The 24,517-nt window shown below is 38.2% G+C and overlaps 1 protein-coding gene across 2 annotated transcripts in view; it reads left to right on the forward strand.

Moving 5' to 3' along the window:
- The window catches only part of cckbrb (cholecystokinin B receptor b), a 29,814-nt gene extending 15,844 nt beyond the window's left edge, over positions 1-13,970 (forward strand). For both annotated transcript variants that reach the window (XM_072685184.1, XM_072685183.1), the window contains 4 exons: positions 8,584-8,832; positions 10,478-10,742; positions 11,758-11,885; positions 13,383-13,970. In XM_072685184.1, coding sequence (XP_072541285.1) covers positions 8,584-8,832; positions 10,478-10,742; positions 11,758-11,885; positions 13,383-13,909 — 1,169 coding nt within the window. In that variant the 3' untranslated portion in view covers positions 13,910-13,970. The remainder of the gene's footprint in view (positions 1-8,583; positions 8,833-10,477; positions 10,743-11,757; positions 11,886-13,382) is intronic.
- The last annotated feature ends 10,547 nt before the right edge of the window (positions 13,971-24,517 follow it).

Genomic DNA, 24,517 nt, shown 5'->3' on the forward strand with positions numbered 1-24,517 from the left:
TCGCTATTTCGTTCAGAAAAAAACAATCGCACTGTTCAATAAGCAGGTAGAGTGGCCTTATGTCTAGGAGTGCACCGATCCGATGCTCGGTATGGTTGTCAGTGTGATACTGGCCAAAATCATTGGATCGGATATTAGAAGAAAAAAAAGCCTAATTAGCCTAATTATTGTTTACATGTGCCTGTTTCATGTCTGTGGGACAACATAACAGGCTAGCTGAAGAGCAAGAAGAAAGGAGTGGTCTAGCCCCCCTGAACTCCAGAATCCGAATCTGTGGAGCAGAAGGGACGTGGTGTATTTTTTAGGTAGAAAAGAAGTGAGCACCAGATACTAGATGTGTTACTCATCTGATAGTATCGGGTGCTCACCACTTTTTTACCTAAAAAAACACCACATCCTATCAGAGACTTCATATAAAATATTATAAAGAATTTGAAAATAAATCTGAATATATTCTGTAATAATAAGAATATATAATCTGTATTATTGGATTACAGGCAGGAAGTACATTTTCTATCAAAACATGGTCAAAATCATACAAATATCTAAATTCTGTTAATATTTACATCTCAAATGAAGACATATCTATAAATAGTGAATAGAATCTAATGACAATAGCAAGAAACAATGCACTCCTGCACTCCTACACTGAGCACTCTGGAATGAGCTGTTCAAGCCCACCACACACACCCTTTTCAACCCCTACACCCCCACCCCCTTCATCCTGGCCACCCCTGTATTAAAATTCCTAAATACAAGAAGAAAACAGCAACAAATCAGCCAAATAAAAGCCAATCCTTCACACACACACACACACACAGATACATATGCACACAAACACACACTCCAATCATACTCCTTACGCCCATGTTTTAGTACAGAGAGAGAGAGAGAGAGAGAGAGAGAGAGAGAGAGAGAGAGAGAAAGAAAGAAAGAGGAGAGATATTTGCTTGCCTACTTTTCCAACAAAAATAGCCCTTACTGAGGCCAAGATGACAAAGCGAAATATGTTCAGGGAGATATGTATTCTCACAGGGAAAAGAAGTGAGTACTAAATCGAATTGGCTTTTATTAAACTAAAAAAAAAGCCTGTAATATTTACTATCACCCATAAATAATCAGGCAGCTGGTTTGGCTCTGTATTACAGCACTTTGGATTTGATATGAAACTATGACTGTGGGGTTCATGTGCAGGGAGTCTGTTATAAGTTAATGGTATTGAAACAAGAATGCAGTTATTGTGGATGACCCATCTAGAAATCACCACCCCAACCCTTTTATACCCGGTCCATTAGGTTCAGGAGTCCATGAGTAATTAGACAAATTAACATATTGCTGAATAAAACTGGAATGTCTATTGCTTGGCTTATTACATGCTTGGTTGGCTGTGTCCCATTAACCAGACTCTAGGTACCTGCCTTTGCCAGAGCTGTAATGCAGCTGTTTTCAGTTCTGCTTCGTTTTGGGGCTGTTCTGTTGAATCTTGTCTTTAGTAAGTGAAATGCTCAGTGGATTTCTGGCCAGTTGATTAGGCTGAATTGGCCAGCCAAGAATTGCACATGAAGGCCCCTAAAAAACGTGTTGTTTAGTATTTGGAAGCTTTTGAGTTGCTGTTCTGATTCAGGCATCTCCACCAAGATGCAAGAGAAGGTTCTGTCTCCGCAGTTAGGACACTTTTATCCCTTTCGGGTTTTGCTGGTAACTGTAAGTACTTTCTCAAGGAGCAGTATGGTAATTGTTAAAGCCCCTAGAAACATATTTTGATATATTGATTATAGATTATAGATTTTGTTTAGTATAATGCTACATTTGGGTGTTAAGTGAAGCGTTCAGCAAAGTTTAAATAACACAACACAGAAATATGATAAAATGCTCCTCACAAATTCCCAAAATGCACTCATTAGTCCCCTCTGAGAACGGTCTGTGAGTGGTCTTAATAGTGTAATTAACTTATGTGACTGACAGCCCACGGCAAAACAGGATGATTTCTATTACCATGGCAATGCACACAGCCTTAGGATTGAGACATTGCAGATAGAATTTCACAGATATTTAGGATTTATTGAGGTTTTGATATCTGTTATCAGCCCATATAGAGATACAAGCTTGAGCCACAAGTAGGGGAGTGGTTGTCCCACGTGCCCGTTTGTTCCTCTTGTCTGGCGTGGATCTCCTCAACTACGATGCTGTCCATCCATCCACAGTGAAGTGCAGAGGCAACAGGCACCGAACAGGAGGGACAATGTGTCATGCGGAGCAGCCACTCCCCCAAATGCGGCTCGAGCTTTAGCTTGCCAGATTGCTCAGACTTAAAGAGAGGGGGTAGCCATGTCAGTTTTGTGATTGGTCAGTAAGCCTGACCATTTCTAGGGCCACCCGTTCCCATATGGAGAGGAGAGCAATACTTGTGAATTACAGAAGACATTTATTAGACTTTGGGAAGATATACATCAGAGCTACTATGCATAGCATTTGTACATTTACACTGGGGTCCCTGAGAAGCCAGAGTAACATAAATAGAAGATTTAGGTTCCCGGAGCTTTAAGCACAGTGATTATAATTATACAATTATAACAATTATAATGCTTAGATATTTCACTTTCTCAGTCGTCTATCACTATTGCACAGTACTGTATTTCAGAGAATCCTCTGCCTGTTTCTCCCTTCCCCTACATCTGTGCACATCTGTTCAGCTCGTTTGAAATGCCAGTACATTATCAGGGTGTCTTGTAGAGCTCACAAGAACCCAAACATGTTAAAAGTGTGATGTATAGAAGCATTTAAATTATTAAAATTTGAATGTTGAAGGAATTCATATGTCAGTCGAGGCTTTATTCTTTTTTATTAAACAATCTTCTTCAGGACGATTTCTAGGGCAAAATGATTAACTTTAATAAATAAAACATTTCAACACTGAATTTATGAACTTAAATTATACATTGCAGACTCATTTTCTAGACATGAGAATTGTGTTCCTCCAAAATCTCTGCTGCACAGTATGTCATAGCAATACACATTTAAAAATAAAGGGGCTTCAAATGGTTCTTCGAGTGATGCCATAGGAGAACCACTTTTGGATCCATAAGGAACCATGTTTGTATTATAAAGATCCAAAGAACCTTCACTTGATGTAACACAAACACATCTTTACAAACACACAGTAGTTCTTTATAGCACCAAACTGGTTCTTCTATGATACCACTCCAAAGAACCTTAGGAGCATAAAGAAAATGTAGGTTTTTTATAATGGCAAGTTTGGGCATATTATGTTTCTCACATTCCATCCCTAGTTTAGATACACTCTCAGTTACATTAAATTACATTCAATTGTCATTTTTTATTAACAATGCATTATTTTTTTTATATAGAATGGTTATGCAGTATATTTTTCATCCTTTTTTACACACAACCTCCTGTAGTTACCACAGCTTGGCCCCTGGACTTTGCACTACACAATTTTACATTTGGATGCAGGCATAATGAGCTGTGCTTTTGGCATCTGGTGTAGCCTTCATTATTTACCCATCAGCAATGAGTTTCATACCACAGAGCTGAACAAGGCAACATCATTGGGCTTAAATGTGCTTTGCAGTGATTCCTTGTAGGTTCCGGATCCAATGCAACCCTGTTTAGAAGAAGCACAGACAAATAGTAAATGAATAACTTTAGTACTTTTTGTTTATTCTGAAGTTTCCTTATGGTTATGGGGCACTCACTGTTATATCAGGTTATTATTTTTGATTTTATTTAAATTTTACATGTATTACAACATTCTAAATGAACATTTAACACTGAAAAGAACTTCTTATTTCTTCTGTGTCAGAGTGATGATTTATTATAATGTGCTACAATAAAAAGGCTTTGTTGTTATCTATACTTAAAGTTTTTGCCTTTGCACTTAAGCAATCAAGATGTTCACTTATTAAAGGTGGTAAAGACTTGGAAACTCAGGATTTGGTAAGGGGTTTCAGACTTCAGTGTAGAAGTCACTAATTGACTGGATATCCATCTCATGTAAAAAAATATATTCATTTTTATCATTAAATTTCAAATTCTTTGAGGTAGTGTACAGCGGTCAAATGACCAAAATTGTGTACAACTGTCCAAATACTTTTGGAGCTGATTGTAGACTAGCGGTCTAAAATATCACCCTAGTCTCTGAACACTTACTTGTTTTCCAGATAAGGTGAAGCAAAAATACTGCTCTGTGGACAACTTCCCAAACAGGGAGCAGAGCAGTAACTAAAGGATTGTGTGATGAATGCTAAACACCTTAGGTCTGATTTTTATTCACCAAAAAATATTCATATTCACACTTTCAGGCCCATGAAACCACGGCTTCTTATGACAGGATTTACAGCTTGTTTATCCAGATTCTCCTACATAACCCAAATGCAGTCCAGATCCCTATATGCTACTGTATGCAGGGAAATTGATTTCAGTACGACCACTTAGGTAAACCCGTTCTGCCCTCTCAGCGGTATTTTGCTCAATCTATTCCCGAAGCAGTGACCACATGGAGTGATGGTCAGAGCGGGCAAAAAAGGCATGTTTCAATTTAAGGTCCTGCATTGATCGTAATGACTCACTGAGCTACTAACAGGATATAGTCCCATAATCCTCCCTGCTCATGCTGCCCAACATTTTCTATTCACATGAATAGCATTTGGCAGATGTTCTTATGCAAAACAACTTATCCTTTTAATCTTTGTTTAATATTACACAGGTAGGTAAAAGTACAGTCTAAATAAAAGGGGTCCTGTACACTCTTATAAAGGAAGGTGCTTCAAAGGTTCTTTGAGTGATAACGAATACAATCTTACAAAATAAAGACTGGTTATGGAATACTTATGGTTCCATAAATACCCATGTTTCTAACAGACATGAGAATGTGAAGACTCGTTTGAAGACTTCATTTAATGCAAATGTGCAAAGGTTCTTTATCAATTTACAATTTTGTCTTTATACAAGTGGTTATTTTCATTATTCAAAACTGTTGCAGGACCTTTATTTGTATATTATTTATATAGAACCTTGAGTGTATAGATCTGAAAAAGGGCTCTGCACAACTGTGAAATACACTTAATAGCTATGTACATCAATCAGCCACAACATTGCCTAATACTGAGTTGGACCCCCTTGTGCCACCACAACAGATCTGATGTTTTGGAGATGTTTTGACCCAGTTGTCTAGCCATCATAATTTGACGCAAAGTGGCTCAGATCCTTATGCTTACCCGTTTTTTCTGCTTTTCACACAGCCTTCAAAAACTGACTGTTCACTTGTAGCCCAATATGCATGTCCCATTCCTATACAGATGCCCATGTAGATGAAGATAATCAGTGTTTTTTACTTGACATGTACTAATGTTATGGCTGATCAGTGTATATCATAAAATAAGAGTGTTTTTATGTAAAATCTATGTATATCTATCCAGGCAGAAAAATAGCTTTAACTTTAAAATGGTTCCTAGATTAATGTGGTGTAGAACCATTACCTTTACTAAAGAACTCTAGAAAATACCCCTTTTTTTTAAAACGGTGTAGCATTAGAAGTCTTTTCCAAGGACAATGTGCCATATCGCTGCTGTCTAATTAAAAATTGTGAATGTCAATTTTTGTCTGTTTTTAGATTTCTTAGAGGTTTAAACCCTGTAGCTGCTCTGTATACTGTGTAAATAGTTCTGGATGAATATACCAATAGAAATGCTCCAAATTACTCAAAATTACTTATTTTACATTAATTTTCATTAAAAGTTATGAACATTTTTCAGCCTTCTCCTGTAAATGTTCCATTTTGGAGATGTTTTTTAATAGACATGTAGGTAAGCTGTACACATTTTCACCTTTGTACTTGGTACTTGGGCTCAAAAAATATATATTTTTGCTCTGAGCACAACTAATATTTTAAGGCCTCTCTTCTTGTGCTCCAACCCTAAGGTAATATTGTAAAAACCTGTCTGAACAAAACGAAAAATAGCAAATTTGGTTCCTTTTTACACAGGCTGGATGTACATCTAATAAAATACAACATGAGGTTTGGAAAGCTGTTAGATTCAGCATTGAAACAAAAATGTTCACATGCAGGAAATTTTAATTTTAAATTTTAAAAGGAATTTTACTGTTTGTGAATCAGGAAATTGCTCTTCTATACAGTGTTGTGCAACAGTTTGATTAGTCTTTATCAAATTACATGTGTTGTTGATCTGTGTCAGCAATAGGTACAACTTCAAGTAGCTGAATGCATTCATTAGAAGGTGTGTCTACGTAGTGTACATATTTTAATCCACTTCGAAGTCTCACGCTTCAGGGTTTACTTTATTGTCGGCACACCACTCAGCCACATACTTATCTGGAGTCTAGTCCCAAGTGTCAGTTCTTTCCTTAGTTACTAATTTGTGGCTCTCTATCCTCACACATCAGATCTAATTACAGTGAGATTAACCACCGGAGAGGAAATGAATAATTATGCTATTTGCTATGGTGCACAAGCACTAATCAAGCAGTACTTCAAATTTAGAAAAAATTACAGAAAAGTGACATAATATTGGTGGCAGCTTCAGTTCCTCAACTTTAATCACTGCATTTATTTTCCCAGGCATGTAATGATTAGTAGAGATGAACTTAATTACACTCCTTAACAGAATCAAATCAATTTTCATTTCCAAGTTTTCTTTTCATATAAATATTACAAAAAAATAATAAAACTAGCATTGTAAGATGTCTCAACACTAAGAAAAACCTTAAACCTCAACCTGATAGACTAACTTTATGCGGTAACAAGCAGTTGAAATCCAGAATTCCAGAACACATGATATCAACAGTGTGTACCCCATATGTTTTTATCTTACATTTTATATCCATTAGTAACTCCAAAAACAATTCCTTCAATATTTAAAAAGCATGGAATTGTGGATTCAATGAACAAATTAAAAATATAATTAAATGTCAAGTTTCAAACTCCAAATTGAGTAAATTAATTAGTTGGTGGCATAAGTTGAAAACACTAGGGTCTCTGTCAGAAATGTGATTTATAGGTGCAGAATTTAGCTGAATGCTTTTAAATCCATTAACGTTGGGCAATCATGAGTTGTAGGTGTGAAGAGTGCTGCTCTGCTACTTAGCTCCATTGATGTCAGGAAATGATCTAATAGAGAGTAAAGGGTAAAAAGTGGGTTATTTTCTTATCAGCAAGCCGTGTCTGTGGGGGGAGCTAGTGGCTTTAAGCTGTACTCATTGACTCTGAAATTCCCTGGAGTGAGCAGGAAGCCCTGCATGGAGATTCATTAGAATGCTAACGCTATATAGATCAACATCAGCCCCAGGGCTAAAATTAACAGAACGCTTTAATTACCATATACTAACAGACTCTGCTTAGGCAGATCCTTCTGTTTTGGAAGGTTTGAAATACTTGCAGTGCAGTAAATATCTTGAGTTAAAAAATAAATATTAATAAACAAGGCCATTTTTAGGTCATTATTAAGTGCCATTAAATTAGCAAGAATGTCATTGTTAGGGCACTGTTGTCTTATAGGAATTATTATTTGTAAAGTAAATGTAGTCCATGCAGTGTAATCTAATTTTATAGAAAGCAGATCATATGGAATAGGCTGGTATGGAACTTACTAAATTAGAAGTATTTCAGTATTCATTGTTATAAGTTATTCATAGCATTTTGATTAGCAATTTGATTTGTATTCTTTAATAATACATCATTGTATTACTTATTGTGTAATGCATTATATTAAAATTAAATCTATTGATTCTGTAAGCCTTCTGAGAGGCTTGAGTCTGCACTTTTGACCTTTGATCCATTTATTCTGATGTTAAGAAATGCCCATAACATGCACTGTGACAAAAAAAAACTGCAATCTCATATACAAACTGATTACAGAGCACTTTTAAGATAAGTCAACTTAACTCATATTTTTTAGTTTTTCATCTCATGTAGGCCATCAATACATGTTTTTTTTTAGTTTTAGTTTTCAGTCTCTTCCCCCTGTCACAATGAAGCATTGATCCCCTTCTGGGATATGAACTTAAGAAATCCTTACAGTTGACAAGTAGAGCGCTGTGCCACTCTCGATCTGTGTAGTTGTGCTACCTAAAAATATAAATAGAGAACATTTAATTTTCCATTCTTTCTTCAGCTGCCTAACTGCCTGCTTGTCAAGATACTGTTCGAATGCCATCAACACCACAGCCCTCCATGGTTAGACGTCTGAGAATAGTAATCTGCAGGTTAGGAGTCCCATGTGATGGGGGGGTCCTAACCTGCAAATGAGAATACATAGTACATTAAGACATTAAGGCGTAGGAACACAGACTAAACATCTTACTAAATATTTAAGCAAATTTATGTGCAGCTCATTTACTGGTGTTTTTGAGTTGTCTCAATGAATTTTTGACTAAAGTTGATTTAACTCAAAAACGCTCTGTAATGAGTTATTTTGTAATTTTAAGTTTGACTCCCTTAAAATCTTCTCTAATTGTTAATTTTGAAAACCTCCTGCCACTACCTGCTTTTCATCTTCATCCTTTCTTACAGAATAGGAGTCTAATCCATATCCCTTTCTTTTCCAGAAATGGATTCAGTGAGGATTCTGCTGTACTCCCTGATCTTTCTGCTCAGTGTCTTTGGCAACCTGCTCATCATTGTGGTTTTGGTTGTGAATAAGCGCATGCGGACAGTCACAAACTCCTTTCTTCTCTCCCTGGCTGTGAGCGATCTGATGATGGCTGTGTTCTGCATGCCTTTCACATTCATCCCTAACCTTCTGGAGGACTTCATCTTTGGAGCTGCAATGTGCAAAATTGTGGCCTACCTCATGGGTAAGTAGGCTTGTACTAAACTCTGGTTCATCGAGTTCAGATTGATTCCATGGTGGACAATTGCTAAGTTAGTTCCACTCAGTGAAAGCTACTGATTCTAGTCTTAAGGTAATGCGAGCATGCTTGACCTGATTGCACAAGCTCAGTTCATAGGGTTAAGGTTGTAAACAGGATTTAGGATATGTGTACGTGCATGCATCACTTGATCTGCTCGTTTTAATGGATCACTGCATTTTAAATGAAAGCTAAAGCTCATGTAGCTACAACTGATATCAAGGTCTGATATCAAAGAATGGCTGCACTGAGCTGTCAGCAAGTGAGTTGGAAAGGCAAGTAGGAAATCCAGATGACAACAAGACCAGGTCCTGTTAAGCATTTAGGGATTACAGCAGTCTATGAATACAAATTAATTCTCCATGGAAAATCCCTGGTCACACTGGATAATAACTGCAACTGAATCATAATCTAATAGCTTTTTAATGAGTGTTAATACATATATAATCAGTCACACAAAGCCCTTGTATCTACAAAATGACAAATTGAAGGATAAAACCCTTGTTGGCCTTTAAAGGAAGTCAATGTGAAGATATTTTAATCCAAGTCATTTCTATTGGCCCATTCATTATGACATTTTAAAACTATTTATTTAACTATTTAAATAACTGAAATATTTAAAGTCTGTAAAGTCTGTACAATCTAAACAAATATGTATATAATAATGATTAAATAATTGTTTTATGTTGTTAAAATTGTTAAATATTTTTATTTAAGTATTATATTTCTATTGCTACTGTGATGTATCTTATTTTTATAATCATTAGTAAGTGGTTAAAATAAACTTTAATAGTACAGATTTTTCTAATTATACTTTTAATTTTAAAAACCTACTATAAGGTTTTAACTTTATCATCAAAGGGAAATAGTATTACAGAAAATAGGACAAAAAATTGTGTAATTAAATATTTAAAAAAGTTTAAAGCATCCATTCCACTAAATGAGCAAACAGCTATGATAAACTTTGTCATATTGCATTCCTGGAAGCACAGGTATTAATAAAATGGAGGGGATTCGATTGATTTGCTACTGTCCAGTGTGTGGGTGTGGGTGTGTGCTTGTATGCTCAAAGCTATACAGCACACTACATCAGCCAGTGTCTCCCGGCCACTGTTTGTTTTTCTGAGATAGGAGCGGATGAGGGATTTGAAAAGCAAAGAATAATTTCCCAGGTATGAGTTCTGGTGCAAAGGGTGAGATCAGAGCAAAGACCTCAGGGCAAATGCTCAGTGATTCAGTGTTGAAGCAGAGGACCTAGAGTATTATACAGAAAGATTTTTTTAGGGTATCTTGTCTCAATTCTTCTCAGTGAATGTTGACACAGTATGTGGACTGGATGTATTTAGTGATAAGGAGGTAAAGTAATAAGCGTGGTGTGTAAAATAGCCTAATCTCTTCCAATTAGTCTCAGCTAGCCCTTATCTGACACTGAAGTTTATTTACTGTGTAGTAGTGTACTAATCAGTCCAGGTTACCAATATGATTGTATACGCAAGAATGTGTATACAAACTCAAATTTAGCATTTACCCAGAAAAGTACTGGTACTGGTCTATTGTTGTAAATGTGAAAAAGCGTTTCCTCTTATCACAGGAATCTCTGTCAGCATATCCACCTTCAGCCTTATGGCCATTGCGATCGAGAGGTACAGTGCTATCTGCAATCCCCTGAAGTCTCGGGCCTGGCAGACCCGTTCGCACGCATACAAGGTCATTGCTGTGACCTGGGTCGTGTCCTTCCTCATCATGACACCGTACCCAATCGTCTCTACGCTGGTTAACTACACTAAACCTAACAACACTGTCACAAGACATATGTGCCGCCACGACTGGCCCAGGGACCAGGTGCAGCAGGCTTGGTAAGTCATTAGGATGTTTGGCATTTCATTAAAAATGAATTACGTACGTCTGATGGATTTTAAGAGCGGTTAGGCCTTGCAATGAGTGCCGCAATGAAGTCTGAATTCAGTGCAATTTTACAGTGGAGGTGTGAAGAGCAAGTCTAAATGGTTACATACACCATATGTGAGACGAGAGTAAGATATTCTTGTCACGTCGCTGCATGTGTTTAGTTTCTGAGAAAAAGTGACTGTTTTCTTTCTCAAAGATAATTATAGGGTTTCCAGTACAAAACATTTCTTGTTATCTGGGCATTAATGCCATATGAAGCAACTTCTGATGCCGTACTGGTGTCTCATTGGTACCAATTCATGTGGTTTTGGCACACATTTGATCAAAGTACAACTAGAAAAGAACTCCCAGGTGGCTGCTGTGGGGCTTGTCAGCTGTTGCTATGCTGTTGTGGTTATTATAGTATCCTAGGTGGGCTCTACATGGTTGCTGCTGCATTTGTGGACACCCCTTATGTTGAATGCATTCAGCTACTTTAAGTTGCATCCATTTCTGACACAGATGTAAACTCTCTGGAGCAGATAAACATGAACCTATATGCACCATGCCTAATGAGAGGCGTGGCTAGAGGGGTGTTAAGTCCCCCAGCATCGAGCTGTGGAGCAGCAGACCTGTGTTCTCTGGAATGATGGTGCACCATCCAATACCTTGGGGGTGAGTTGGGGAGCTGAGGATTAGGTGGGGTGTTGATCATCCAGCATCCTGGCCTCACCAATGCTCGTCTCTGTATGCAACCAAATTCTCCAAATCCAACAATACAACAAATGTCCTCTCTTGATGTCTAATAAACAATGAGTGAGCAGGTGTTCCAATACTTTTGTCCATATAGTGTATATGCTGTGCTGATACACCATTGATTACATCAGTGTGCAAAAATGCTTGAGTTCTTGACATCAAAGTTATGCTTGAGTAAATAGGTGTGATATTTTTTGACCTAATCCCACCTCTTTCTGTCATTTCCAGGTGCATCCTATTGCTTTTTATTCTTTTCTTCATACCTGGAGTGGTGATGATCACAGCATATGGGCTTATTTCTCGGGAGCTTTATCGTGGAATACAATTCGAGCTGGAGCAGAAGAAGGGGCAGTGTGGTGAGGCCTACTGTTATTCAAATGTCACCATAAAATTAATTTACTTGTTTTTAATTAACACGGGATAATACCATGCAACCTTTGAAAAAAGTTTCAAAAGGGATTTAGCAAGTTAATCCCTCAGGACATATTAGCTGATGTTCTCTCTGTGGATGGATTTGATTGAGTCTGTGCATGGTTGTGGCCATCTGCTTCCAAAATATCATCTAAACTGTAGTGAATGGGACTTCATTTCAAGAGTAATGTGTCACAGTGTAAAAAAAAAACTTAATTGAACTGATTTTTAATAATCTCTCTCTAGTTGTAGTAAGAGTCATTTAAGAGTTAAGTGCCTGCTGTTTTGCTTTAATTTTATGTTATGCTGAGCTCCTCTCTGCTGTACTAAATTAGTGTTATAAATATACCTCACATTTCCTCTGGATGTGGTTGTCCAGCTCTTAGAATTACCTAAGCAGGGCCTGAATCATTGCCTTTCTGATTAGTACCCCCAAAAGCAATTATATGGATTCCCAGAATGTCGTTTCCTTTGACATATTTGTACTGAATTCGTACTCTGCAAATGGATGGGGGTCTTAAAAGTAAAAATAACAACAGAAGACATGAAAAGTGATTTTAGTGAATCATAGTAGTGAATAACTGACTACCCCCCTTTTAATTAAACTGAGATCAAACAGCTTAGTGCTAACACATCTGGCCATTCATGAACATGGGTTAATGTCATGTTTTACCATTTGTGTGACATGTGGAATATGTGGGGAATAAGGAATTCCTAATACAACACCGTCCTGCAAAAAATACCATGTGAACCCACCTGACCACAAATGTCCTTGTAGAAATCCGAGCTAACTATCCTTAATATAATGTACTTAAATGTGTAATCAGACATGAATAACACAAAGTACACAGATCAACCATAACATTAACACATATCTTCATCTACAGTGGCATCTGTCAAGGGGGTAAGGGGCTTAGATAGTACTAAAATGTCGCACTGATGATTCATTCAAGATATGTTTTGTTTAAGCTAAAACAACTTTACATTTAAGAAATCAGTGCACTTTAAATTCCACCAGAAACTAGAAAAACAGAGCTTACAGAGAATATGCTATATTTATATATGACATTCTACTTCTTTGTGAAATCCTAGAACAGATGTACTGCCTGTCCATTAGATTCAGTACATATAAATCAGTGCACATTTTTACCTTTTTTGAATAAAACAGACCATCCAGCAGATACAACCAAAGCAGAGATTTACAGTAGCTTTAGTGACCCTCCCAGACTGTGTTTTAAAACATGACACTTAAAAATATTTAACTTCAAGTAAATATGCACATCAGCACTATAAAGCCATCAGAGTTTGTCTTTATACTGTTTTTTGTGCTGCATATTTTATGTGATGTAGCCCAGATACTTCTGGGTTTTTGGTCTATTCAGGTTATTTAGGTCTGGTCCTACTTAAGGTCTTCTAAAGCCTCATTATTACTGACTCTTCAGGAATTAAGAATGGTGCCAGTACTGCGGTCTCATCTGGGAATGATGATGGAGATGGCTGCTATATTCAGGTACCAAAGCGACCCAACTCCATGGAGATGTCCACCCTCACCCTAACTAGTGCCAAGGTGGACCGCCCTCGGAGCAACACCTCAGAAACCAAACTGATGGCCAAGAAACGTGTGATCCGCATGCTGATTGTAATTGTAACCATGTTCTTCATCTGCTGGATGCCGCTGTATTCTGCCAATACCTGGAGAGCCTTCCATCCAGCCTCAGCACATAGGCTTCTCTCTGGGGCTCCCATCTCCTTCATCCACCTGCTGTCCTACACTTCTGCCTGCGTCAATCCCATCATCTACTGCTTCATGAACAAGCGCTTTCGCATGGCACTGCTGACCACCTTCTCCTGCTGCTGCCGGCCATGCCGCTCACGAGGTTTTAAAGAGGGAGATGATGATGTCACTGCCACCGGGGCATCTGTGTCTAAGTTCACCTACACCACCATCAGCACCATGGGGCCATGCTGACTGCCAGAATAAAAAGGTAGTTGGGAGATGCAGGAGGAAGGTTCAGTGAATGTCCAGATTTCATGGGGAACTCTGAGGATTGGTCAAACTCCTGCCTCAAGAAGAATGGACTGTGGGTCCAGGTTTGACTTTGCCGTAATTGAGATGTTATTGTGTAGCAGAAACAATAGTATAAGCATGCTATTTTATTATTCAGTATTTGGTCATTTGTGATTGTACATATTGTTGCATATGTGCGGTATATTCTTGTATGTATTTTGATATCTACCGTAACTCTGGTGTGTATTTTAAGTGCCTGCTTAGGATTGTGTTGCTGACATTTGAAGTACTGCAGTATTTTTATGTACTCACTGGGCTAAATAGCTGTTAGTTTATGGCAAGAATACATGATTTATGGGTTAAAAGAAATAGTCCAGACTCAAGCCAGGGATGTTCACAAGTCATTTGAATCTGAGTCAAATCTAGAACCTATGGGATTTGAGTCTGACTTGACTCTTGACAAGAGTGGGGGCAAGTCTTTGGGGTTTCTAAAGGTGCAAGTCTGATGGGGTGTGAGGCCAAGTCCAGTCTCTGGAGTTCAAGTCCAAGTTAAGTCTCGAGTCTATTGAGTTTTAATCCAAATCCAGTCATTGGAATGTGAGTCTCTGGGGTGCAAGTACAAGTCTCTGGGGTGCAAGAGTTTCAAATCTCTGGAGAGTGGTTTCAAGTCAGTTCTTGGGTCACATATTACATCTCTAAGCCAATTAAAACCATCAGACCTGCTCAATCCAATACAGCAACTCTTGACTGTCTGGGGTGAAAGTGTCAAGGTTTTGAGGTTCTAATCTAAATTGAATCTCTGGAGTGTATAGTCGAGTTTCTGGGGTGTGAGTCTAAGTTGAGTCTATGTTTTCTGATCCAAATTCAGTCTCAAGGATGTAAGTCCGAGTTCAGTCAGAACTGCTTTTAGTCTCAACAAAACAGCTGTTGACTAGCAGCTGGCTAGTCTGTATTTTGGCTATCATAATAGCTGGTCCAGCTGAGTACATTTTACAGGTGGGTAATCTGTAACTTCCTGTGACTCAGCATGATTAGCTGCCAACTTCAACTAAATTAGCTATTGGTGAAATAGCTAAAGTACGTCCCATGTGTTATAGATAGTTCACTTATTTAAAAAAAAAAATCTAGTGAAGCCACATGAAAAACAATAAAAGCATTTTGCATAGGGGTAATGACTACAGTTGCCAAGGCAACATTAGTAAATTCACAAAAATACCAATGATGCAGTGCGCTCAAAAATGCATGAGTGTGGCAAAAGCTACACTGTATAGTAGGAAACAAAAGGTTTTGTTCTTTTGCTGAATTACAGGTAAGTGGCCCTTATTTAATTAGGTTTGTTGGATTTCTCTGGCTGATGTTGTTAAGTCCTAAATCTCAAGCCTCAGTTGAGTCATGAGGCAGATAAGCGTGAGTCTGAATCAATGTGCTAGTCACTCAGCGTGTGACTTGAGTGCGACTTCAGTCCCCATCGCTCAAACATCACAGCTCAGGGTTAACTGTTCATGGCAGTTACTGAAGTTGATAGTCACTGTTATTTGTAGACAGCTCGTATTTAAGGAAGTAATAATGTGTACACAGATTATAGCATAATGTGTGCAGTAGGTCTGCTGCCAGACTGTCAGCTGGAATTTGGTGTCTGACCTCCTCACCCTTTCTCTATTTTGCTGGACTTTGTAATTCCGGCTACAAAACATCACAGAGCTGGCGAGTCATGTTTTTCCCACTGATGTTGGCTCATTTTGTCCAAGTTGCCCCCTGTGCCCTTCATCGGCTGTGGCTCATCCATTCCGGTGGTTCTAATGGTAGGTGATCTCTGTGCTGTGGACCTGTGGGTCACGCTAAACTCATCCAGAGCTGTCACATGGCCACAAGCTGATTAATGGCTGCTTTTGTGTGTTTGCGTCTTCAGATATTACATCTCTAAGCCAATTAAAACACTCTCAGACCTGCTCTAGCCAATACAGCAAAGTGCACTTGAAAAAAAGGGTAAAACCTGATTCTTCATTCATTGTACTGTTTTCTCTATTCTCTCTCAGAAGAGAGGGAATGAGGATAAAGCAGAGGCACTCTCTTTAATGTTCAAGCCATGCCAGAGAAGCGAGACGAAAAATTAAATGTCACAGAGTCCGGTGGCTGAGATGTTTGTTGTTGGTTAGTGAAGTGCAGTGGAGTGGAGCTATTGTGTAAAGAATCATTTTAGTGAATTTGCTTCTTCTCTCATTTATTCACATGGCTCTTTCTTCACTTGTATAAAGCGTTTCTAAAGATTACGTCTGAACACAGAAATTGATTCTGAACATTTCCACTAAATTGCCACTAACTTTACAACATTGTTTACAGCTGTTTACATAAAGTGCAAATAGTGCATAGGGACAAACAGTACAGTGCATATGCATATGCTGGGCAGACTAATGTTGTTCAATACTTTCTCATAAATGTTTTTTTGAGCGATGCCTTCAAAGAACCACTTACAGTTCCATAAAGAACCATGTGTATAATAGAGAAGTGTGAGTGTAAAGAAAAGAACGGAACGTAAAGAACAGTCTAAAAACATAACATAAGGTTCTTTTCCAATGTAGTTTTGTCACACTCACACATCTCTAGTACAAACAAAAGGTATTATTCATAGAATATATATTCATAAAATTAGACTTATAATCATTTATAGCAAAAAATCCACAATTTAAAGAAATTTGAAATTGTAAGCATTACAAGAATGTAACTATGTTTACATTTTAACAGAATGTAGTAGTAGCTTCCGTCACTACGTAAAAGATAAAGGTATCAAAATGATCACAACTGAAAATATTTTGATCAGTGGTATTTATACCACCGCATCTTAAATCATAACCCTTCTATTGTCCACTTTCTCTTTTCTTTTTTTTCCCTCTTGTCTCCTCCTTCACTCCACACGCACACCCCAGTTTTGTTTATTTTTTCCTTCGGCTAAACACGTTTGGCTAATCAATGAGCATCTGCTGTCTTTGCCTGCCTTTCCACTGAACAGTGAAAACAGGTTATCTACACACTTCCCCAGGCTCCTCTCCGCAAGCCCGCCTCTGATTACAGCCCATCAACACAACATGGCACAAACCCTATGCATTCCTGCATCCGATTCCTAGAGCTCTGTCTCTCTGACTTGCACTAATGTCTCTGTCAGCCTCATAACCGCATCCCCGGATATGTCACTCACGACTTGGATTAGGAGTTTTTATTCACGTCCACACCCAGCGATTAGGGTGCAGGGACAAAGTGACAGCATCTTCATTCCTTACTGACATATCCAAACAGGCTTCACCTCTATCCGGGGTATTCATTTCAGACAGGTATGCCTAATGACAGTCGCACTCGGGTTGGTGGTTATGGCTGAGCATCATTGTACAGTTTGTGACCCAAAACCCTCTTTGTACCACTCAGAAACTTAATTGTGATCAAAGTTGTGAGTCACGTCTGCTTGCTGCAGCTGCATGTTATAATTGTATGGTAGTTCAGGGAAGGGTTAGCTCAGTGAATTTACTTTGTTGTGACATTTAGAGCTACATTATCGTCTGTGTTACTTTACAGTGACATTAGAGGTATTCTGTTATCAATGGTATTAGCATAAAATGATTTCATTAAGCTAGAACCACATCATCGACCCATCATTGCCTGTCGTCCTTGTGTACTGAGCGATTAGACAAACCTGAACAAGCGCACATTTCCCCTTTGGGAAGTACGTGAATTTCTCTAGATTCGCATTAATATACAGAGGCTTGCAAAGGTTTGGGCACCCCTGGTCAATTCCTATTACTGTGAATAGCTAAGCCACTAAAAGATGGCCTGATTTCAAAAGAGCATGAAGTTAAATACGATACTTTTCTTTCATATTTTTGTAAAATCTTTTACAGTTTTAAAATAACAAAAAAGGAAAAGGGCCTGGCAAATAAACACTTTTTGTAGTCAGCTATGATGCATTCAATTCTTGTTTGGGGGATTTTCACTCATTCTTCCTGAAAGAGGCTTCTAGATTTATAAAATTTATAGGCCACCATGAATGCATTGCTCTTCTGAGTTCTGCAGATTTCCATGACAAAACCCTCAGCTCACATCTCTGGAGGTTGTCCTCTGTTGATTCTGATGGATGTTTGGTATTGTTATTCTGCTGTAGAAGCCATCTTTGTTTCATCTTTAGCTTCTTTATAGATGCTTCCAGAATATGCTGGTATTTCACTGAACCCATTCTTTCTTTTAGTAGTGAAATGTTCCCTGTGTCACTGGCTGCAACACAATCAACCCACTCTCATGCTTACCAGTGGGAGAGGTGTTTTTGCGCCCTTGTTTCTCCAAATATACTGTACCTTTGCCCATTGTGTCCATAAATTTCTATTTCAACTTCGTTAGCCCACAGGATTTTTTTTCCAACATACACCAGGCTTCTTTAGATATTCCTTTGAAAACTTGTAATGCTGAATTCCGTGGTGAGGATGCAGGAAAAGTTTTCTTATGAGGTCATATTTGCGCAGATGTCATTGCATAGTAGAACAGTGCAGCACCCACCAGAGTTTGCTAAATCTTACTGAATGTATTTTAAAGGTCAAACTGGAATTTTTGACTTCTCTATCTAGCAATCCTATGAGCAGTTATCTCAGAAAGTTTTCTTGGTCTTCCACCAGCTTCTTTTAACTGCCATTTCTTAATTACATTATGAAATGGCTACCTGAAAATGCTTTGCTCTCTTATTACAGCCATATATATATATATATATATATATATATATATATATATATATATATATATATATATATATCGGTGGAAGTAATAAAAGAAATATGGATTACTCAAACATGGACTTACTACTGTCTTGAGTGACTATCCTCTGTGGTTCAAGCCTACCTGTCATTAGAAAACAGACCACAGCTGTGCGTCCTGAGAGTGTTTGAAGGACAGAGCTTTATTCAATTTCAGGAAACAGCTTTACTGAATAAGCATTCAGTGGGATGCCTCCCATGAGTAAAATATGGATACTATTCAATTTTACACAGTTAAATGAGTGTGCCAAATGACACATCTGCTTCATAAATTCTCAGAGACAATGTGTTTGGTGTTTTAAAAACGCTTTTGCCTGTGGAAACATCCGGTCTGAAATGAGCTAAGAGACACTTTTATTGCTTAGGCACCGTGGAGGGTCAATCTGCATCCTTATCATGCCCAATCTGCTATTGTAAACGCCTCTAGTTCAGATGCCATAGCTGAAAATAGGGAACAATATGAAATACTGATTTCCCCAAGGTATCATGGTGCGTGTTCGTGACACCAAGACTTCACTTTAGATGCATTTACAAGCACAGGGAATAAGCCGGCTTTAAAACAGCCAAGAGCTTTCCTCTTATTAACAGGCTATGATGCTATAGTAAACCTAGCCACAGGCCCCACCAAACATTACTTAACTTCCAACCAACTCCTCTCTGATCATTGGCTTATAAAGCCCAGTGCATCATCAGCCTCTCAACCAGCCACAGGAAACCATAATCTCTCTGAGGAATGTTTGACCCAAGCACTTCTGAGTTCAGAAGCATCAAAGCATTTGCTGGACTTAATGCTAACAAAAGAAAAAAAAATGATGAGAAGACTTAAACTATAAAAAGTGAATAATAAAAAAGCAGGTGGACCACAATATGGCAATTACTGGCCAATGCATTTGCAAATTGCAACAACAGGGGGAGAGCTGGCTCAAATAACTGGTGAATATTTGAGCAAGATACAAGCAAGCAACCTACATGTCTCTGTTAGAGACAAACACCCACCATTAGTTGCAAGTGATGTGAGTGCTTACCGCATACCAACCTTACCTAGGTTTTCCTAAGTAGTCTGGTAAATCAATGCAAACAATTTCTCCCTTAATGATATACAATAAAAGACAAAACTCCCCCTAGCACTAGAAATGCTCCCAATTCCAGGAGAGTAAGGAATTGACATGTCTTCTTTGATGCATCTAAAGTCAGCCATCAGGGAGAGACCGCCATCTGCCCACCCAGAGAGAATTGTGCTCTTTCTGACTCTAGACCATTGTGGTAGCACATTAGACCACTGAGCTACTCAGTGCCAAATATTAGATTTATTTTATATACATGTCATATAATACAGAACATTTTAGAACATTTATTTTAAATATGAAAATTATAATATACTTTATATGGGAGATATTGACTTCTCTCATCGTCTGTTCTGCCTTGTGGAAGAGGTACTTTAGTCTGGCTAGACTTCACTGCAAACTACACAAATTGTTGGATATATAATGTATATGTTCATGATATAAACAAATATGTTAATAATAGATTGAATCTTGAGAAGTATCTGTCTGATTCATGTACAATTCACAGCTTAATCTGCCATGGGACCAAAAGCATGTTTCATTAGATAAAATGTCTGTTACAAGAGCCTTGGTCTTTCTCAGTATGAGAATTTGAAAAGTAATCCAGTTCATAGCACTCCACAGGTACAGGGATCAGAAACAGAAATGAAATGGATAAGAGAAGATAGTGATCTAGCGCTTAGAAGCCTGTTTAATTTCAGTTTAATCTTTCCTAATCACTCGAGTATGCTGCATAAAATGTCACAGTGATTGGGCAAACAATTCATTTTATTTTCCAGAAGAATGGCTGTTAATTACACAGCACAGTGCAACAAGGAGCCGGGGGAAGAGATCCATCAATAACAGTCTCCTCAGTGGAGATACTTAATTACATTTCTTTCTTTTATTTATGCTTTGCAAAAGTGCCAATTGCTATCACTAAAAACTGAAGGGCTGACTATTTTGGGAGAATCATGTTGAAGGTAACTGCATCATGTCACTCATATATCCACCTTTTTTAACTTTTCTGGAAACAATCAACGGTAACAGCAGTATTATGCGAGAATTGGTATTTCTTGCTCCTGGACGCACCCTTCAGTCAGGAAGTGTAATTCAAACTTTGAGCCGTCCCTGAAGGATACCTTTTTCACATGCATTTCCAGACAAGCTCAGATATACAGAACCGGCACTGAAAGTGAATGACTTGGATTACACAGCGCTTCACAGTTCTTACGAGCGTCATCTTGCTCGATTCACCAAAGTTACATAGTGCAGTACGGTAGCGGCGTAACAATGATAGAGATGCTATTCTTCATATAGCAAGTCAGAGAAGCATCACAGTGATTATTTAGTTGTTATTTATATGTAAGAATACCACATAATGTTGCTTTTACTCGCAAGATATTCCATGAAAATGCTCACAATCGTCATGCCCAATCCCTTTTCCTTCCTTTCAGTGCTCTGTACAGAATGTAGGACTAACACAGTTTAGTGCAAAGCAGCAAGAAGATTACAGTCTTTTACAGAATGCCACATAAGATTAAACAGACTGTTGGATGCTGTATGATTTTTTTTATTCTAAGAACTGCAAAAGGGATTTCATCTCATAGCCAGTCATCTGTACCGCTGTGGACTAGCCTCTAAAAAAATCTCCTGCCAGGGCTCATGTGTTCAAAAATGTTTGAATGCCTGTTCTGTTGTAAATATTAGCATTTAGATGTTGTTGTCTTGTGGGATATCAAAGTAATGTAGATTAAGTGTCATTTGATTAAGTGTCAGTGGATTATTTTCCGATGTCCAGCTGCAGACTAGAGGTTGAGAAAATTAAATGTGAGGTAGAACGTCATAGTCGGCAGGCCACCAATGCCTTAACATTGTGTGTGTTTTGTGTGTGTGGTTGTGTGTGTTTGTGTGCAGGCATAGAGAAAATTACTAGATTACTAGATGAAAGCTAATGGCAGAGAGAAATTGTGTCTGTGTGGGAGAGAAAGGCAGTGTACAATTATGTGTGTTTGCTCCTCAGTATGAGACACTGACTTCAGTAGACTTGTCATGTATTTCAATGTCATAGTTGTGTTTAAAGCCTTTGAAAAAAGATCTTCTGTGTTTCCTGGTTTTGAAACAGCACTTGCTTTTGTATTTCATAAATCTAAGCTTCATCATGATATCACGCTCTCTTATATTATTGTTGTATGCTGACTTTCTGTGGGTTACGATTGCTGTCACACCTACTGGTGGTGTCACTGACTTGGCAGAGATGATACAAGATGTGTTAAAAGTGGGCTATATGTTGTTGCTGTGCAAGAAAAAACAGCTAACTCCAGAATAGTGTATTTCACAGCAGAAGGCCTAAAGCCTTACATTTTAATGTAATTTTATCCCAGGTGATTTTGGAGGATTTCTATTGGTCTATTTATCGTGAAATATATTCACACAGAGAGCATGTGATAAAGTGTGTCCCCTGCCACAGCATACTGCCAAGTCTAGGGACACACTCTATGATAAAGTGTGTCCCTAGACTTGGCAGGATGCTGTGGAAGGGGGCACACTTTATCACAAGGCAGCTGCTGTGCTAAAAAAAAATATTTTGATTATTTAATAGAAATTATTTTTTGGACAGTGATGAGATGCAATTTCATAAAAAAGTAAAATAAATAATATTAATGGGGGTTTGTTTTAATGGTGGTAAAAGCCCATTTAAACCAACAGCAGCATGAAATTTAACTGAATAAATGAATGTTCAATGGTTAGCCAGCATTTTAGGGTATCCCTGGAGATGACAATATTTGCTAATGGCTGATGTTTGATGTAAGTCGAAAGCAAAGCCACAGGAAAAGGTACAATAATCAACTCTTTGCTTCAAATGGCTCTTTGAAGTTAAGGACCTTTACTTGATTAAAAAAAAAAAAAAAAAAAAAAAAAAATATATATATATATATATATATATATATATATATATATATATTATATTATATTTTTTAAAGCCTCCTCCACCATATGCGCCTCTTTTCAATGCCAAGCAGACACCCTTCAGTGTGATGCTGAGAGAGCTATCTACCCACCCGGAGAGAGCATAGCCAATTGTGCTCTCTCAGGCTCTGACTGTTGATGGCAGGCAGGCATGCAGCATGACCCCGGATCCAAACCAGCGATCCTCCTCTGGTCATAGTGGCTGCACCTTAGTCTGCCTTAGGTCACTGGACCACTTGGAACCCGATAAAAAGGTTCTTTACCAATTTTAAGGATCTTCACACTCATCAACATGGTTCTTTATGGTCACCGAAAGTAGTTCTTCTACGGCATCGCTCAAAAAAACATTTGAAGCACCTTCATTTCTAGGACTGATGAAGCAGTCTGCCGTTTCTTGTGTATGTGGGTTTATGTGTGTGTTCTTAGAGAGAGAGGGAGAGAGAGATCTGCAGTACTGATTGAAAGCAGTAGCCCATAACCCCAATTTTGCTGATGTGCGATTGCATTCTCTCTCTCTCTTTCTCTCTCTCGCGCTTTCATCTCAATCAGGGGTGTAAACTATGCTTGTGACTCTAGAGATGGTGGCTAGCAGCTTTCACAATTTTTGAATCTGTATGTAAAACAGTGGAGTCCAGATGGGACCACTGAAGCTGTCTAGTGTAATATTCTGTGGTAAAGATGAAATAAAGCTTGTCCAGTGTCACTGCTTTCCTCTGTCTCTATCTTGTAAAACATGCTTAGGAGCAGGGTATTACACTCAACATCGCAACCTGAGGGTCACAGAAGGTTTCTGTGACTGAAACAGTTAGGATCCTGTCCAGAGTCCACAAAAAATAATTACAACAATATAAACAAGTTCACTACTCTTCTCAATCAGGCCATTAGACCACAGTGTCTCCTGAGTTACTGAATTACAAGCAAAAGGGCCTTCACTTCAGATCCAGATCCCTTTATAGGCTCCAGATTGTCCAGAACCCAGCTGCCCAACTTCTTACCAATATTTCATCCTGGAACCATATCTGTACTTTTAAGCCTTCCTTGACTCTCCATTAAAACATATTCAATTAATAATCCTTGTTTGGATGTTCTGGTTTTCCTCTCTCCTTCTCCTCAGTTGACCCTTCCAGGGTCTCAGATCTTCTTACACTAACACAGGTGTAAAGGGGAGTAAAAAAACATAGGTAATAGAGTGGCTCTGTGATTAGTTCAAACAGTACACCATTGCCACTATTAATTTTACCGCCTGACCTGGTCTGCATTGTATTGTTAAATACTTGTATTTAATGGTTCCCTAGAATGGAACTGAATTTACCTTGGTATAGTTGACTAATGAGAGCCCGGTACATGGAAGTGACATTCCGGGAACCTCTAAAACTGTCATGTTTTTGCAAAAGAATAAGTTACATGATGGCTTCAACTCACATTTTACCAGCTGTTAAAAGTGCTGTTGAGTCTATGAAGTATTAGTCATCATTTCCTAAGAGTCATTACTGCTTAGTCATAAAACAACCTAGAAATATTCTTTAATATATACTGAAATAATTCTTCAAGGATTCCTTAACTAAACTAGAGCTGTATTATTTTATGGAAGCATGAACCACTTGAACGCTTAAAGATTCAATGGTTGGTTAGTTGGATAGTTCCTTAAATACAGTAAAAACCTCCTGTAGATGGGTCTTCATAGACCCTTTTACTATACAGCATCAAAAAGGTTCTACTATAGCAATAGTCAAAGAACCTTTTTTTGTGCTATACAGAACCCTGTTTGC

This window comes from Salminus brasiliensis, chromosome 8 (assembly GCF_030463535.1).
Source record: "Salminus brasiliensis chromosome 8, fSalBra1.hap2, whole genome shotgun sequence".
Taxonomy (NCBI): domain Eukaryota; kingdom Metazoa; phylum Chordata; class Actinopteri; order Characiformes; family Bryconidae; genus Salminus; species Salminus brasiliensis.